Here is a 14,725-nt window from a genome sequence, read left to right on the forward strand (position 1 = left end):
TTTAAAAATGGTATTCAAACAAAGAAATACAGCAACTCAATTTATTACATGCAGATTCTTCTGCATTGTTGCTAACAGTTCACTGGTCCAAAATTACTAAAATACTTAAAAAACTATACATTATGTAAACAAAACATAAATAAGACAGCATAGTTCTTTGTACATATAGTTTAGTACAGGTTGTTAGGGATTTCGGAGTATGTACAATTTTACACCATGGACTGCATTTTCACAATGCATATATATATATATATGTGTGTGTGTGTGTGTGTATATATATATATATATATATATATTTATATTTTTTTTACAGAAACAAAAACAAGATTTCACTAATGACACAGAATATCACATTGTAAATACACGGTGCAATAGTCCAAATTCAAGAAGAAACATGTCAATGCAAGTGTGCAAAAGGCTAGCTTACTCCAAACTAGTAAAACTTGACTTGGTTCAATTTATGCAATATAGACAGGGTAAATCTTGTCTATTTTAAACATCCTTTGAAAACATATTCATATCAGTAAGTGAAATGGAATAGATCTTTTCTTCCCCAAGAAAACAAAGCCTTGTTGCAAGCTAATGAAAAGATACATTAAAACACATACACACAACTATGTATAGTATGTTTTCAACAGTGTAATAAAGTTAAAAATTTTTATGGGAGTCAAAACAATGCCCCATTATTTAAAACCTGGCTCGTTAAGTCTAGATTCAAGATGCAGCTGTGTCGGGCTTCTCTAAGTCAGATGAGTGAAAAGCAGGGAAGACAGAGGCAGGATTTCGACTAGCAGATACAACAATTTGAGAGAGAGATGGAGAGAGAGAAGAAACCTTAGATGCTGGAGTATTTATGGTATTCAAAATGGCTCCTTCCGGGCTAACCAACAATTTTTTGACTGATGTGTCCAAATGAAATACTGATGTGCTACTTGGCAATGGAGGATTAGTAGAGCAAATGGCAGAAACCAAAGATGTCTTAGCCAAAAGAGTAGCAGAAGGAGACTTAATTACTGAAGTCAATGATACTGTTGGTGTGGGAGGTGGAACAGAAACTTTAGCAGTTGTGTTTATGATCTGTGGTGTTGTATGTACTGTGGGTAGAGGACTGGCATTCCCAAGAGAGTTGACAATTTTTGTAGAGCTTCTTAGAGAATATTTCACAGGGTGCCCACCTGAAGAATTATTTGATACTAGTGTAATTTTCTGGGCAGGGTTATCTACTGATGTAGGTGGGAGGCCTTGGCCACTGTTAAGAACTAAGGGAGGTCCATATTTTGGATTACTAGATATAAGAAGAACATGGCTGCCAGCTCCAAGACCTTGTGGTGGAACAACAAACCGCGTTCCATTAATCATGATCTGAGTGCCAGGTGCCAAAGGTGTACTGGTGTTGATGACTATTTTTTGCTGAATACAAGGTTCACTCAACTGACCCCCTATCACACTATTTACATTTGATGGTGCTGTAGCGGTGTGAATGACAGACCCACCTGGAGCGGAACTGTGACTGGGGGTTGATTTGACTAAAGCAGGGGACATCTGCTGGTTTGGCAGAGAAGCAAAACTGGAAATATTAATTATTTTACCTGGACTTGGTGAAAGGGGTGGCAATTCAGTCTGAGGTTTATTTGTGTTTATATTTGTTGGCACTGTAGCTGAAATCCCTGGTGACTGAAACTGGACAGAAGTCCGAGATTGTCTTTTAGAAAGAGATATAGAACGTGTGGCTCCTGGTACTGTTGCCACTTGTGGAACTGTGTTGATTATTTTAGGGGATATATTCACAGGTGTAGGCAAAGCAACAGTAACAGGGATTTGCAAAGCCGATGTTAAACATTTAGGAGACACTGGTTGTGTAGTTGAAATCAGAACAGATGATGCAAGATGTCCTGTTTTCACAGTTGATATAGCCACAGTGTTTCCGAGATTTGATGTGCAAAGTCTGTTTGACAAAATAGGCATAATTCTTGAAGAGGTATCATTTCCACTAACTAAAACAGGAGGTCGTGTCCCAACCGAAGCAGAGGTTGAGGTCACCGAAAGAGAACCCAAAGACACATTTGCTCCTGTTACTGAAAACATGTTTACTGCTCTTGTTGCAGAAACCACTGATTCATTAACAGGAGTAATATTTTGACTCACAAAATTTGAGTTTACTGGAATTGAATTACCACTTGTTGACAATGGCAAGACATAGCCCTTGGTACTTTTTTCTTCTCCTTTTGGGGTTACATTTTGCAATAAGTTAATTGATGGTATAGCTGGCACACTGCCTGAACTGTTTACAATTGCTTGACCTATGTTAAGTCCAATTTTCACATCTTTTATCTGAGACACAGTTGGTGATGAATTTATTTTTAATGGTGCTCCCACTGTAGATGGAATTAGTACTAACTGGGGTTGTTCTGGAGTCTTAACATAGGTTTTATTCAAGGGGGGAGGAAGAGTTTGTTTTAATGGTTCTGCCACAATAGTTGGAGTTGAAGTGCCACTGGGAATTGGAGCATTAATAAAAACTAATTTCTGGGCTGAGACAACTGTAGATGTTGATGCAGGTGTCACATTAATTGCAGTTCCACTGCCAGAAGAAAGAATAGAGGGAGCTGACACCAGCATAAGTTTGTGAACTGCACTCCCACTGATGACATCTCCACTTGTTGCTGCTGTTGCTTCTGATCTTGTAATAGGGAAACTTTTTGTGAAATAATCTACTTGTTGCTGTTTACTTGGAGTATGAATAACATTTGCACTGGTTTGTCCAAAATTTCCTGTTGATATGCTAATTACACTTACTGAATTATTTGCTGTTGATGGCAGTAGAGTACCAGAAGAAACAGAGGACTTTAAGGGAGAAGAAGGCATGTGTGAAGCTTTATCTATCACGTGACCCAAATTACCACTGCAGGAAGGTTGGCCTAATGTAAGCTTGAGATTCTTTCCCACTGATGGATTAAAGCCAGATGGAATGGAAACAGAAGTTGGTGTTTGGCTAAAAGGTGGGAGACTAGATGTAGTAGTCATTCCAACTGCAGGTGAAAAAACAGAGGATGATGTTGATTTGGGCACCAGAAATGCCTGAAGATGAGGAGCAAAAGTGAAAACTGAACTTGCAGATAAGCTGTTGGGTGAATTTTGATCTGGACTGGTCTGTACTTTTACAACTCCAGTGTTCCCACCTCGTGTCCTAACAAGAATTGACTGTGAATCTCTTATACACACAGTTTTCAGTTCTTGCTTTGCTTCAGAAGAATCAGCAGTTTGTTGTGCAAAACAGTTGAGGGAACTACCAGGATTTGTAGATCCACCTAGTGTTGTTGCTGGTAACAGAGGCTGAACTGTTGAAGAGATGGTGGATGAAGCAATGGGCTGGGAGAATGTAGCTGCTGAAACTGCATTCTTGACTTTTCCTGACTCACTCTGGCTAGTCTTAACTGGAGGTATTAATAAACTACTTATGGAGGTTACAGGTGACAAAGGCTGTGGCCTACCACTACTTACATTTGACAAAGGTGTAACTGTCCTATTGAAAACTATATTAGTTAGTTGGTTAGAAACAGTTCCTGCTGAGCTGACAAGAACTGATGGTAAAGAACAGTTTACATTTGCTGTCTGTGGGAAAGATGAACAATGATGTTCTGTACCTTTCTGTTGAAGTGGCAGTATTTCTTTTGCAACTGCTTTCCCTTCCTTGTGCTGAATCACAACATTCTTGGGCAGAATGAGAACCTGCTGCATGATTTTTTCTCCTGTTTTAGGATCTAGCACAGGTTGCATCTGAATCTTCACAGAGCTGTTTTGGAGATCTATGGGCAACCACTGGCCACAAGGCATTTTGTATACCATTTGTAAAGGACCTTTTGTACTGGTGTGGCAGGTCAATGCTGGCTTTATGGGGCTGGCTTCTAGAGGAGATATAACTGGTTTATCCACTGTAGGAGCACTTCTACCTGTGGAAGGGGGCAGTTGATTTGTTAAGGTCACTTTGTTCCCAATATTCTTTGCAAGCAAGGCCTGAATAGGTTTGGTCCCTTTCTGGAGAACAGATACTGGTGTTGAATCCATTGAGGCAAATGACTCTGGAAACAGTGGCTCTGCATGCTTTAATTCATTCAAACAGTCAATTTGCATCTCACCTTCTACAAGCTCAACTGTTGTCTCATTTGTGCTTAACTTTGCTTTCTTTCTTGGGGAAAGCTCTTTTGTGCTATCATCCAGATAATTGGTTTGTTTAGACTGTCGTTTAAGTGTTTTAGGCAGTATCTTCGGAACATCTTTAAAAGGCAATTCCTTTTTCAACAACTTGCTTCTGGCCATAGGAAAATCTATTTCTGACAGTTTCATATCATCTGAAAGTTATAAAAGCAAGCATTTTGTTTAAATAAAACAGCAACTGAATAGAAATAATAAGATCAATCATAAAAAAAGCAAGTCAATCTCTGAACTGGCAATTTATTAAGAAGTCTACTTTAGGATGATTCAATATTAGAAATTCAGGTTTTTTTTGATAGCGTAACCATTCCCAAGAACTATGTATTAATGAATGGATTATTTTGTTCAAACTCTACTAATTCTGCTGCCCATACAAATGCAGAGGAAATTTTACATCTCACAGATACTCAAATCAGCAATTAGAGCCCAGAATTCTAATTTTAGTTTCAGAGACTCAAAAGGATGAAAAATGTTCAGCTTTTCCTGGTGTTTAATTATTCATTCTTACTGTAAAAAATTTATGTTCATATCTGGTGAAACTGGGTGGATGAGAAGCTACTCTTTTTCAATGCACCAAAGACATGAAAAGCAGGCTAATACATTTCTAACCACAAATTTTCACACTTATCTCTTATATAATGAAAGGAAGTTTTTAAAACTAGATTTGCAGAAAAAGATAACTACATTTACAGAATAACATAATCTGATAAATTGAAATGCATTACAGATAACCTAATCCAGCCTCCTTATTAGAATGGTATGTTCAATCTGAGGTTTATTTGGCCATCAACCTTGGTCATTTCTCATAAAAAAATCTTCACAGTATTAGGAACTTATCAAGTTCCATTTAAATCAAACACCAAAAACAGTGCTTCAAAAATAGTAATAAAAAGAAGAGGATGAACTTAATTTAGAGGGATTGTAGATCAAAGATGTGTGGTCTATAATGTGCAAAAACATGCCTACAGCTCAGAGGCAGGCACTGGCTCCAGATACTCCTAGAACTAAAATAATGACTCCAAGGGACCTTTTATAAGGACACAGGACATTTCAAAATATACCAGATTTCCCTAACCAGTACCTACCATTAACCAGATTATCTTTTACCTCAACAAAAGATACTAAAACTTTCTTTATGGTTTTAGTTGTTGATTTAAAGGAAAGTTTTCATAACTACCTGAATCAAAGTGATCTTTCTCCAGGATATCTAGAGGTTCTGTGGAGTCTACAGACTTACTAATTTCTACTTTAGGAGATTCTTTTCCAGGATCTCCTTCACCTTCTTCAGTAGTCCACAGTTCTCTAGTAAATTTATCATGATCAGGCTGTCTTCTGAAATCATCATAGTCTTTCTTTAGGCGGCTCCTGAAATAAAATGCCCAACAAAACATTACATATGTATTAGACTCTTGGAAGCTAAACTAACTTTTATTATTTTAAACAATATCTTGAAATACTTTCAATTAAGTCACTAAAAGTTACATTATCAACAACAGCTGAACTATGGGCCCAAATATCCATTGACTAATGAATGGATAAAGAAGATATGGTATATATATACCATGGAATATTACTCAGCCATCAAAAAGAATGAAATCTTGCCATTTGCAACAACATGGATGGAGCTAGAGTGTATTATGATAACTGAGATAAGTCAGTCAGAGAAAGACAAATACCATTAAGATTTCACTCATATGTGGGATTTAAGAAATGAAATAGATGAACATAGGGTAGGGGAAAAAAAGTAAGAGAGAGAAACAAACCATAAAAGGCTCTTAATGATAGAGAACAAACTAAGGGTTGATGTCGGAAGGTGGATAGAGAATGGGCTAAGATGGGTGATAGGCATTAAGGAGGGCACTTGTTATGATGAGCACTGGGTGTTACATGTAAGTGATGAACCACTGAAATCTATTCCTGAAACCAATATTGCACTGCATGTTAACTAACTAGGATTTAAATAAAAATTTCAAAGAAAAAAAGTGCATCTAAGATGCTTAGTTCTATCTTGCCAATATTTATCTTTAAAGAGAAAACCCAGGGAATGTATAGGCATCGGAAACTGAAAAAGATTATATATACAATTTCAGAATAGAGTGTTCAAACATATCACCAATCTGTCTTTCTAAAGGCTGCTGAAAGACCTATTAAATGAGAGAAAGGTAATTTTCTTCTAGCTGCACGAACAGAAATAGATTTGAAATAGTTTTATAATTACTGATTATAATATAGTGAAAAAGTCCATTTAAAAAAGTTAATCAAATTCTAAACACTCCATAAAAAAACTCCTAGAAGTAATAGATGAATTCAGTAAAGTTGCAGGATACAAAAATTAATATCCAGAAATTGGTACTATCTCTATACACTAATAACAAAGTAGCAGAAAGAGGAATTAAGAATACAATTCCATTTATAATTGTACCAAAAAGAATGAAATTCCCAGGAATAAACTCAAACAAAGAGGTGAAAGACCTGTACTCTGAAAACTATAGAAGACCAATGAAAGAAATTAAAGATGACACAAATGGAAAGATATTCCATGCTCACTGACTGGAAGAATTAATATTGTTAAATATTCATACTGCCCAAAGCAATCTACAGATTCAGTGCAATCACTATCAAAATACTAAAAGCATTTTTCACAAAACTAGAGGAAAATAATACTAAAATTTGTATGGAATTACAAAAGTCCCTGAATGGCCCAAGCAATTTTGAGCAACAAAATAAAAGCTGTAGGTATCACAATTCCAGACTTCTAGATACACTACAGAACTGAAGTAATCAAAACAGTATGTTATTTAAACAAAACCAGACACACAGATCAAGGAACAGAATGAAGACCCCCAGAAATAAACCCACAGTTATATGGTCAATTAATTTACAACATAAAAGGCAACAATGGGAAAAAGTCTCTTCAATAAATGGTGCTTGGAAAACTTTTACATGTAAAAGAATGAAACTGGACTGTCTTCTAACACCATACACCAAAATAAACCCCAAATAGTTAAAGACCTAAATGTGAGACCTGAAACTACAAAAATCTTAGAATAGAGGATGTAATTTTTCTAACACTGGCATGGCAACATTTTTTCTAGATTTGTCTCCGTTTTAGAACAAGGGAAACAAAAGCAAAAATAAACTACTGGTACTATAAAAATATAAAAAGCTTCTGCACAGCGAAAGAAACCATCAACAAAACAAAAAGGCTGAATGGAAAAAGGTATTTGCAAATGATATATCCAGTAAAGGACTACTAACCAAAATATATAGGGAACTTAACAACTCAATACCAAAAAGCAAACAATCTGATTAATGTGCAGAGGACCTGAACAGACATGTTTCCAAAGAAGACATACAGATGGCCAATAGACAGATGAAAAGATGCTCGCATCATCAGAGAAATACAAATCAAAACTACAATGAGATAGCACCTTATACTGTCAGAATGGCAAAAATCAAAAAGAAGTAACATATGTTGCCAACATATATGTTGGCAAGGATGTGGAAAAAAATGAACCTTGTACACTGTCAGTAGGAATGTAAATTGGTAAAGCCACTGTGGAAAACAGTATGGAGGTTTTACAAAAAAAGTAAAAAGTAGAAATACCATATGATCTGGTAGTTCCGCTACTGCGTATTTACCCAAAGAAAAACATTAATTCTAAAGGATATATGCACCCCTCTGTTCACTGCAGCATTATTTATAATAGCCAAGATTTGGAAGCAACATAAGTGTCCATAAATAGAGAAATGGATAAGGGAGATATGGTACCTCTCTAACACGCGCGCGCGCGCGCACACACACACACACACACACACACACACACACACAGAATTTTATGCAGCCTTCAGAAAGGATGAGATCATGCCATTGCAACAGCATGGATAGATCCAGAGGTTATTGTCCTAAGTGAAATAAGTCAGAGAAAGACAAATACCATATGATTTCACTCATTATAAAATCTAAAAAAGAAACCCAACTGAATAAACATACAACAAAAACAAGCAGAGTCTGACTTTACAAATACAGCAAATAAACTGACAGCTGCCAGAGGGGGAAGGGGTGCGTGGGATGGAAAAAATGCGTGAAGGAAGTTGGAGATACAAGCTTCCAGTTTGGTAATAAGTAAGTCACAAGAGTAAAAGGTATACTGTAATGAATACAGTCAATGCTGTTGCAATTGTGTTGTATGGTGACAGATGGTAGCTACACTTCAGGGGAGCACAGCATTATGAATAAACTTATCCTATCACTATGTTGTACAACTGAAACTATAACATTATGTGCCACCTATACTCAAAAAAATTGTTTTGAAATGTTAACCAAGAAATTCTAGGAAACAGTACTTACTATTTTTGATTTATACAGACAATAGCAAATTAAAAAAAAAATCCATCATTTAATCCTGAGAGTAATCATATTTAAACATTTTTATCTCACTAGAAATATTTTTTTAATTAAACATAGAGAAACAAGCTGAAAAGTGATCTTTCAGCAACCCTTTTCACATAGAAACGTAACAGCTATATTTCTATAAAGCTATGGAGAGATGGAAACATTTCCAAATGATAGACTATTTTAGAGATCCTTTATTATTTCTTTTGCTTTCAACTGTGTTTCTCTATTCTACCCCTAAAGTTCACTTTAGTTTATTTTGTTTGAAAAAAATCTGAATATATATTTTCCAAGTTATATTTACTACAAATTCTCATTTGTGCATACTGAAGTTTATGTCTCACCTCTGCCACCACTGAAAAGCTATGAGACTTTGGGAAAGCTCCTTAAACTTTCTAAGTATCGGTTTACATCATAACAATAGGGATAACAGTACTTGCCTCATAGTATGTGTGGCACACAGAGTAACTGTAAAATTAATCTCCTTTTAGAAATACCTACATGGGGGTGGTATGAAGTTCCTTCCTTTTCAGCCCTCTTCTCTGTCTCAGCTATTTTGTTTTATTTTCTTTTCAGGGAAAATAGAAGTAATCAGACAAGCAAGTCCATATGCTCACATCTCATCTGCCACTTAATTTCATTTGTACTCATATTCTGTCTTCCTATCTAAAGTAATCCCTCTCTTTATGCATCTTCTCTCATCTATCCATGGATATTACTCTACCAAATGTCCCTTCCTTTTCCTAAGTCCATTTTAGCTTATTAGCTACCGTTAAACAGAAAGCTATTTCTCCACTAATGACAACAAACAAAACAAAGCACCTTCTCTTTCTTGACTCCAACCTGTCCTTCCAGCTACTGCCCTGTTTCCTTTGCTCCACTCCATAACAAAACTCCAATCCCTCTCCCCTAATTCTCATGAATAGACTCTACCTTACTGAACATTCCTTCTCTATCTCTTCTGCTGAGTCTTACTCCTTTCCACCACTTCTAAAGGTTGGAATGCCCCAGGGTTCAATCTCTCCTCTTCTCTGTGCTCACATTCTAGATGATTTCTACTGGTTTCATAGCTTAAATATAATCTATAGCCTGACAACTCCTAAATTTATGCCTCCATCTGGCTTACTCCCTTGAACTGGGACTCATATACTAAACTGCCTACTCAATAAGTTCAGTTGGATATCTAGAAATCGTATCAAACTTCACATGTTGGCCCAAACTCTTGAATCCCTTCCCTGCAAACCTGCTGCTCCTTTAGTTTCCCCTGTTTAAACTAATGACAATTCCGTAATTCCAGTTGTTTAGACCAAAAATATTGGGCATCATCTTTTTACCCTTTTTTTTTTCTGACACTCTATATCCAATGTTTAAGAAAATTCTGCCAGTCCATCCAGAATTCAACCATTCCTTGCCATCTGCATTGCTATTATTGGGGAACACCATCAAAAAGATGTTTACTGCCAAATGACCCATGAGTCGGACCTAGGGACTCAAAGGCTCCTCATTCCCTCCTTTTGGAATATAGATTCTACTTGCCTTTCCTGCTTTCAGAGGCTGCTCCAAGAACAGTCTTGAGACAGTGATGGGATACTGAAAACACCTGTATAAGATACGTGGCTGCATCCAGTTAAGGCTTCTTATATAAAGTTTTAAGATCTGGTGGGCAGGTGCAGAGATCCATTTGTCTTGCTGCCCCCCAAAACAAGCCTCATTGAATTTAAGTTCCATTTACTTAAACTTTCACCTACAAACGTGGAGTGGCCTGCTTCTTTCTTTGTTTCTCCTTGCCCTCTGAATACAAATGCCAGTTTCAGATGTTACCAGGGAAATTCCCAAGAGGACTGCAAATCAACAGCTAGCTACTACCCTGTTCCAAGCCACCATCATTTTTTTTTGCCTGGATTATTGCTTTTTGTAACTGATTTCCCTGTTGTCCCACTTCACTAATCTCAACACAACAGACAGTGTGAGCGCTTTAAAAGGTAAGTCAGATAATATCCCTCCTCTGCTTAAAAACCTTCAATGTTTATCTCATACTAGAGTAAAAACAAGTCCTTAAAGACATACATGACCTGGCTGTGATTCCCCATACTTCTCTATTCTTGACTCTTAGCACTTTCCTCCTCACTCACTCAGCCCTGGTTCACTTGTCTCTTTGCATTTCCTCTAAATGCCAAACATGATGCCAGCCTTAGGGCTTCCACATCTTTTCTTTCAGATATCCACATGGCTCTCTCCCTTCTTTGTTTCAGGTCTCTGTTTGAGTATCAGCTTATCAAGGGAGCCTGCCCTGACACCCTATTAAAAGAGCAATCATCATCCCATCCAAGCTAGGCATTTCCTATTCTCCTTACCCTACTTTATATTTCTTCATAGCACTTATCACTAATTGACATTTTGAATTCATCTGTTTACTCCCAGAATGCAAGCCACAGATGAAGTCAGAAATCAGTAACAAAAGGAAAACTGGAAAATCCACAGATTTCTGGAAATTAAACAACACACTCAAATAACCAATAGATCAAAGAAATTAAAAGAAAAATTAGAAGATACCTATAGATAAATGGAAATAAAAACACAACATGCCAAAACAGTGCTAAGAAAGAAATTGAGAGCTACAAATAAATGCTTATACCAAAAAACAAGAAAGATCTCAAATCAACAACCTAACTTTGTAACTTCAGGAATTAGAATAAGAAAACAAATTAAATCTAAAGCTAATGGAAGGAAATAATAAAGATTATATCAGAGATCAACAAAACAGAGAAGAGAGGAAATCAATGAAATCAAAATTTTCTTTTTTGAAAGTATCAACAAAATTAACAAGCTGTTAGCTAGATGAATTCAGACAAAAAAGAGAGACTCAAATTAGGAAAATCAAAGATGAAAGTGAGGCCATTATGACTGACTCTATAAAAATAAAAAGAATTATAAGATTACTATGAAAATTGTATTCCACCAAATTGGAAAACTTAAATGAAATAGACAAATTCCTAAAAGTAAAAATCTACCAGGATTAAGTCACAAAGAAACAGAAAATCTGAATACACCTGTAACTATTAAAGGAGAATGAATAAATAATTTAAAAATTTCTCAACAAAAAAGAGCTTTGGATCTGATGGATTCACTGGTGAATTCTACCAAACATTTAAAAAAGAACTAGTACCATTCCTTTTCAAACTTTTCCCAAAAAACTGAAAAGAAAGACACACTTCCTAACTTATTCTTTGAGGTTAGGCATGACACCAATGCCAAAGCCTGACAAGGACACTAAAAGAAAACTATAGATGAGAAATCTATAGATGATATATAGAGAATATATTTCTATATCATATATAGATAGAAATACATATATATCATATATATATATATTTATATATATAGATATGTATCTCTATATAAACTGATATATATCTATATATATAGAAAAATATATTTCTATATTTCTATAGAAATCTATAGAAAACTACAGATGAGAATTTTTTTTCTTTTTTTTGGTTTATATTTTAATTCCTGTTGTTTAACATAGTGTTACACTGTTTTGAAGTGTACAATATAGTGATTCAACAATTCAATACATCACCCTGGTGCCTACCACCAGAAGCTCACTCCTTAAAGCCACCACATATCTAACCCATGCCTCACTCACCTCCTTTCTGATAACCATCAGTTTGTTCTCTATAGTTAAGCGTCTGTTTCCAGGTTTCTTTTTTTCCTTTGCTTGTTTTGTTTCTTAAATTACACATATGAGTGAAATCATGGTATTTGTCTTTTCCTGATTGACTTATTTCGACTAGCATTATACTCTAGCTCTATTTATGTTATTGCAAATGACGAGATTTCATTCTTCTTTATGGCTGAATAATATTCCTCTGTGTGTGTGTGTGTGTGTGTGTGTGTGCGTGTGTGTGCACGCGCGCGTGGATGCACACACACACAAGTGCATACCATTTCTTTATCCATTCATCAATCAATGGACACTTGGAATGCTTCCGTATCTTCACTATTATAAATAATGCTGCTGTAACACAGGGATGCAAGTATCCCTTTGAATTAGTATTTTTGTATTTTTTGGGTAAATACCCAGTAGTAACACTGCTGGATTATAAGATAGTTTTATTTTTAACTTTTTGAGGAGCCTCCATACTGTTTTCCACAGTATCTGTAGCAGTATTTATTCCCACCGACACTGTAAGGGTTCCCCTTTCTCTACATCTTAGCCAACATCTGTTTTTACGTTGTTGATTTTAGCCCTTCTGACAGGTGTGAGGTGATTTCTCATTGTAGTTTTGATTTCCAAGTCTCTGATAAATTATGATGAGCATCTTTTTATGTGTCCATTTGCCATCTGGGTATCTTTTTTGGAGGAATGTCTGTTCATGCTGCCTATTTTTTTTAACTGGATTATTTGCTTTTTGGGTGTTAGTTGTATAAGCATTTTATATATTTTGGATACTATCCCTTTGTCAGATATGTCATTTGTCATTATCTTCTGCCATTCTGAAGCTGCCTTTTAGTTTTGTTGTTTTCCTTCTCTCAAAATAAAAATGCAGAAGCTTTTTATTTTGATTTAGTCCCAGTAGTTTATTTTTTTTTTAAGATTTTTTTTAATTTTTTTTTTTATTTTTTATTTATTTGACAGAGAGATCACAAGCAGGCAGAGAGACAGGCAGAGAGAGGAGGAAGCAGGCTCCCCTAGAGAGCAGAGAGCCCGATGCGGGGCTCGATCCCAGGACTCTGAGATCATGACCTGAGCCGAAGGCAGCAGCTCAACGCACTGAGCCACCCAGGCGCCCCCCCAGTAGTTTATTTTTGCTTTTGTTTTCCTTGCCTCAGGAGACATACTTAGAAAGATGTTATGGCCAATGTCAAAGAAGTTACTGCCTGTGTCCTCTTCTAGAATTTTTATGGTTTCAGGTCTCACTTTTAAGTCTTTAATCTGTTTTGAATTTAGTTTTGTGTATAGTGTAAGAAAGGGGTCCAGTTTCTTTCTCTTGCATCCTTCTGTTTAGTTTTCCCAACACCATTCATTGAAAAGACAGTCCTTTTCCCATTGGATATTCCTACCTGCTTTACTGAAGATTAACCGGCCATATAATTTGTGCATTTATTTCTGGGTTTTCTAAACTGTTTCATTGATCTATGTGTCTCTTTTTGTGCCAGTACAATAAATACTATTTTGATTACTACAGCTCTGTAATACAACTTGAAGTCCAAAATTGTGATGCCTCCAGCTTTGCTTTCCTTTTACAAGATTGCTTTGGCTATTCAGGATCTTTTGCGGTTCCATGCAAATTTTAGGATTGTCAGTTCTTGGTCTATTAAAAAAAAATGCCATTGATATTTTGATAGGGATTGCATTAAATCTGTAGATTGTGAATTTGGGTGGTACAGACATTTTAACAATATTTGTTCTTCCAATTCTTGAGCATGGAATGTCTTTCCATTTCTTGTGTCTTCTTCAATTTCTTTCACCACTGTTTTTTAATAGATTTGCATACACATCTTTTATCTTTTTGGTTACACTTATTTCTAGTTGCTAGAAATAGGTTCTAGGTTGCTTATTATTTTGGGTGCAAATATAAATGGGATTTATTCCTTAATTTTTTTTCCTTTCTGCTGCTTCATTATTGGTGTATAGAAACGCTACAGACTTCTGTACACTGATTTTGTATCCTATGACTCTAGTAAATTTGTCTATCAGTTCAAGCAATCTTTTGGTGGAGTCTTTCTGGCTTTCTATAGAGAGTATTATGTTATCTGCAAATAGTGAAAGTTTTACTTCTTCCTTGATGATTTGTATGACTTTTTTGTTTTCTGACCTTTATGGCTAGGACTTTCGGAACTATGTTTAATAAAAGTGGTGAGAGGGGACATCGTTCCCTTCTTCCTGATCTTAGGAGAAAAGCTCTCAGTTTTTCCCCATCTAAGGATGGTGTTAAAAAAGGGGGGGGGGATGATGTCAGCTGTGGGTTTTTAATGTATGGCCTTTATTATGTTGAGGTATGTTCCCATAAACCTACTTTGTTGAAGGTTTTTATCATGAATGGATGCTGTACTTTGTCAAATGCTTTTTTGCATCTATTAGAAAGATCACATGGTTCTTATTCTTTCTTT

The 14,725-nt window shown here is 35.9% G+C and overlaps 1 protein-coding gene across 1 annotated transcript in view; it reads right to left on the reverse strand.

Annotated features, from left to right (window-relative positions):
- Positions 1-301: 301 nt before the first annotated feature.
- LOC111156608 (KIAA2026 ortholog) overlaps positions 302-14,725 on the reverse strand; it is a 59,354-nt gene continuing 44,930 nt past the window's right edge. Inside the window, exons 5-6 of the mRNA XM_022517600.1 lie at positions 5,450-5,577; positions 302-4,349 (exon numbers count right to left, since the gene is read on the reverse strand). Of these exons, the coding sequence (XP_022373308.1) occupies positions 715-4,349; positions 5,450-5,577 (3,763 nt within the window). The 3' untranslated portion in view covers positions 302-714. The remainder of the gene's footprint in view (positions 4,350-5,449; positions 5,578-14,725) is intronic.

Source organism: Enhydra lutris, unplaced genomic scaffold (genome assembly GCF_002288905.1).
Source record: "Enhydra lutris kenyoni isolate GAN:26980312 unplaced genomic scaffold, ASM228890v2 scaffoldscaffold47, whole genome shotgun sequence".
Taxonomy (NCBI): domain Eukaryota; kingdom Metazoa; phylum Chordata; class Mammalia; order Carnivora; family Mustelidae; genus Enhydra; species Enhydra lutris.